The sequence below is a fragment of the Martes martes genome (genome assembly GCF_963455335.1).
Source record: "Martes martes genome assembly, chromosome: X".
NCBI lineage: Eukaryota > Metazoa > Chordata > Mammalia > Carnivora > Mustelidae > Martes > Martes martes.
This window is the reverse complement of record NC_137897.1, coordinates 21753306-21757854: the sequence shown is the minus strand read 5'-3', so window position 1 is coordinate 21757854 and position 4549 is coordinate 21753306. Positions and strand designations below refer to the sequence as shown.

The window sequence follows — 4549 nt, the reverse complement described above, 5'->3', positions numbered from 1 at the left end:
TGGCCAAGTGTCCGCATTAAAGGAACAAGACCATGGTTTGCTTTATTTTACTTTACTTTCAAAGAATAAACACATTTCTGAAATTTTCAAGTCAACTGAAGAAATTAACCTTAAACTGCTGAAGATGAAAAAAAAGGTGATAGTTTTCAGGGTATCAGAAATGAGAAGATAAACTCAGTAAGACTTTTAATTTTTTCACCAGAACTTTTAGAAGTTAGCTGTAAGAGCTAAGCCATAAGAAAACAAATGAAAAGAGGCAAAAATAAAAAACAAAAAACCTTACATATTTTCTTACACAGAGATATAATGGGTAAAGAGAAAGGAATAAAGAAATCAAGTGAGAGAAAAGAAATGGGAGAGGAAGAATGTGAAGAAAGGGAGAGTAAAGACATAGAAAAGATGGTTTTTATGGTAGAGAATAGAAAACAAAAACACATTTATTAGTTAAACTGAATTTTAAACTTTAAATTTTAAACTTTAAATTTTAAACTTTAAAGTCCAGCCTACTGAAGTGACATCTAGCTGGACCAGGCATGAGGCCTTCAGGACGGCAGGCACTGCACACGGTCTTGGTTCTCTTCTTCCTCAGATGAATTGGAGGTACTGGAAGACGCATCTGATTCTGCATCCATGGCTCCGGCTCCAGCTCCAGCTTCAGCTTCAGCTTCAGCTTCAGGAGCTCCCCAGTGCTGGTGATGACCTCTCTGTGTCAGGTGACGCATGAGGAACCAAAGCATGTGGCTGTCAAACAGGTCAGTGTGGTGTATGCGATCTTCATCTCGTTCTCGCTTGTTTCTCTTGATCATATTCTTTAACCCAATCAGCTCAGTGGTAGCTTTAGCTGTGGGTGCCCAGATCTTGGCATCATGATCTAGGCCACTGGTCGCCATCACAGGTAGGTAAGGATGGGGCTCAAGACAGTTTATGGTGCCTCTCTTGTCCCCCTCCATGAACTGAACGATCTGGCAAGATGATTTTTCCCAGAAGAAGATGTGCCCACAATCACTGCCGCTCACGATAAACTCACTTCTGGGGCCATAGAAATTGACACCTTTGATTGTGGCATTATTTCTGTGACCCTTGTATTTCTTAACATACTGGGCTCCATCTCCATCAGAGGAGTTGAAGAGATAAATATCTTCATCATTATAACTGGTCAGGAGCTCAGTGCCATCGTGGCTGTACACGAGGCAGGTGATGTTTGCTTTGGAATCACAGTTGACTAGGTGATGGGGACAGAATTTCTTGAGTACCCCATTATTCTCATTCTCATTAATTTTCCTCTGGTCATAAATTCTTACAAACTGATCTCTTCCGCCCACTGCAAACTGGTAAGTATTGGCAGGATTCACATGGATCGCATACAGCCCCACCTTCTTCTCCCTCTCTTTGGTTACCACCACTCTGGAAGCCGGCCGGCCTTGTCTGAGGTCAATGGCGAAAACAACTGCATCTTCACCTGAAGTTAGGAACTTAAAAGGGGAGTCTGGCTCCAGAGCCAACTTGTGGGAGGCTCCCCTGTGCTGGGCCACACGCTTAGTATTCTTACAGTGTGGTAAAGCAGAGAGCTCTGCTATGCGTATCTGCCCATCACGGGCACACATGGCCAAGGTGGAATCACCACAATTGGGAAGGAACTTGGCTTGAAAGACATTATTTTTGTGGCCACTCGCAAACTCCAGTACTGGCTGCTGACGCACCCAGTCCCACACTATCACTCTAAGATCATCACTGCTACTGGCCAGCCAGGTGCCACGCTGGTTAAAGTGCACAGTATTGACACAACCATGATGGCCTTCAAGCTCATAGAGCAGGTGGAAACGCTGCACAAAGACTCTTGCCCCACAGGCCTCATAAACAAAGCGGGCACTGGAACCCAGCTGCCGCTCTCGAAGAGCGGAAATAACTTGCCAGCGAGGGCGGGGCAGAGCAGATGTTTCGGAGGACACCCACTCCTCCAGGGCCCGATCCGCATCTGATAAATACCGATCACGGTTAGCTTCAGGGCACTGTACCTGAGGCTGTCCTCCTGCCGCTCCTCTCTCCTCTTCCGCTCCTTGCTCCTCCTCTTCTGCCGAGCCACAAGGGAACAGGGTTTCCTCACAGATGAAGAACTGGTCCGAATCTTCCGTGCTTCCAAAGTTGATGTTTTCAGCTGAACTTTCTGCGTATGTGCCTTGGCTTTCTGGGGTGGCCTGGCAGAGGATGCCACCATCCGTGGTCAAATTCAAGCTCAGTTCAGTGTCTGAAGAGGTCTCTCTCGTCTCATCCGCTTCAGACCGCTCCTCCGGGCTATTGAGCGGGCTTCTTTTTTCTGGGTCTTGTAGGCCATCCATGTTGCTCCCGTTGTCAGACATCTTAAATGATGCTTGCTGTAGCCGGTCTAGAGTGGTAAAAAGTCCCAAAAGTCCGAGGAAAGGAGTAGGCCCGGCCCGGCTGGGGACAGACCAAGGAAAACTGATAAGGCCTAGCGGCAAGACGGACGCCGGTAAGCCAAAGGTGGAACGGAGCCGTTAGCGGGCTGTAGCCGTTGGAAGTATGGGAGCTGGTGAGGTTCAGAAGGCTTTGTCCCGTCTAGCATCTCGCGGTATCTCAGGACTGCTCAGACTTTTCCAAGCCCTCAGCCCCACCCCCACCACTGTCTTTCACTTGTCAGCCGCTGTACGTACTGTTCTGTCCTAGATGGGAACATGTTGCACTTTGGTAAATATTCTCAGAGAACTATCAGCAAAAGTGATACTCTTGAGGCAGAACAGTTATCATAAGACTCTCAGTGCTTTGCTTGAACGTGATGTACAGCATGAAAGGAAGAAACAGACAAACACAATGAAAGATTGCTAAGGTCCCCACACCGAGTGAGTTTATGATGTGCAGAAAATATCTTGAGCAAATCAAACAGATTTAGGGAAACCTTGACGCCCTAATGGTAGAAATGTCATAAATAAAATACACATTGCCTAGTTAATTGCATTTTTTATTTAAAAATACTTTTTAGTATGAGTCGGTCCCAAATATTGCATTGGACATACATCTACCAAAAAATACTCATTTTTAAAATCTGAAATGCAAATTTAACTCTGTGTCCTGTATTTTTATTTGTTACATCTGGCAGACTTTCTTAGGGAGAAGAGTAATTTAGTCCTCAATGTAATCAAGGCTGAAATCAACTGGTCAATTTAAAGTGGACATTGAAGTTAGTAACTGTTTCACCAATTTGAGATAGAGGCACAACCTTTTTCTTTTTCCACCAGAGATTCTGTATATTTGGGGTTAATTCAACTTAGGATACTTAGGAGACATCAATGCAATTTAATGAAAGAAGGGTTTCTTTTGTGATGTCATAGAACTACCAAAATATTTTAAATATGCCCCAGAATATTTCAGAGGCTTCTTAGGGGCCTTTTAGGAAAAGAAAACAGCTCTTAGGAGACAGTTAATTGGCACTGCTGTGTTAAGTTCAGAGCTTCTCCAAGTGAATTATCTAAGGTAATGTCAGTAAATTTTCGAAGGGCTACAGTAAACGACTGACTAAGAATGCCAGAATGTGGAAAACAAGATTTCCCTCAGAGCAATTGCAAGATCAATGCAAAATTGATTAAACATAGAAGTATAAAGTCTTCTACAGAAAGAGAATGTTTCCAAGGTGGTAGTAATGGGAAAGACACATAAAAGAATATTCACAGCAATTTGTAAAGAGTAACACAACAACTTTAAAGCCACCTGAAAGCCCATCAAGAGTAACATGCATAAATAATTCAGCGTATATTCCTATAATGGAATAATGTACAAAGGTGAGGATTAATGAATTAAATACATCAACACGGACGAATCTTAAAAACTGGTCAGTGGAAACACAAGTGAAAGAATAGTCAATAATTTCATTTTTGTGCAGATCTTTACAGTTTTCACATTAATAAAACTATTTTAAAAGGCAAGGAAATAATTGACTTAAGTTTCAGGGTAATTATTACCTTTACAGGGGGGCAGGAAGTTAAAATCTAGTGGAGAGGGAGCTTCAAAGATTCTTGGTAATATTTATGGCTTGCCCCGAATATAGGTATATTATTAGTCTTTTTATTATTTATTGCCTGGTACATACATTTATATACCCTTTTCTAAGTATGATGTATTGCATAGTAGTTTTTTAACGAGATAATATTCATTAACAAGGGGTCTGGCTTGGCCATGGAGCACAAAAACAGGAAAACTAGAGCATCAAATCTTAGTATCTCCATCCTGGCAATGTCCGGGGGAGGAAGCCTTATTAATTTGCTTCAGAAATATCTTGTTCCATTGCAAGGAACAGTTCCACTGTTAGAAGTTGAATCAGGTCATTTTAACCTGATGCTATTGTATTAATCTGACTTTTTTTTCCTACATGCTCATTGAGCAAACTTTGACTGTGAATTGGCTTTTCATTTAAGTTTGCTTTAAAAAAATTTTTTTAAAAGATTTTATTTATGTATTTGACAGACAGAGATCACAAGCAGGCAGAGAGGCAGACAGAGAGAGAGGAGGAAGCAGGCTCCCCGCTGAGCAGAGAGCCCGA

General features: G+C 42.5%; 1 protein-coding gene across 1 annotated transcript; it reads right to left on the bottom strand.

Annotated features, from left to right (window-relative positions):
- Positions 1 to 542: 542 nt before the first annotated feature.
- On the bottom strand, positions 543 to 2357 carry LOC308337310 (DDB1- and CUL4-associated factor 8-like; the record flags this gene model as incomplete). Its single annotated transcript, XM_080795473.1, has 1 exon — positions 543 to 2357. The coding sequence occupies one exon, from the start codon at positions 2355 to 2357 to the stop codon at positions 543 to 545; it is 1815 nt and encodes a 604-aa protein (XP_080651599.1).
- Positions 2358 to 4549: the final 2192 nt, after the last annotated feature.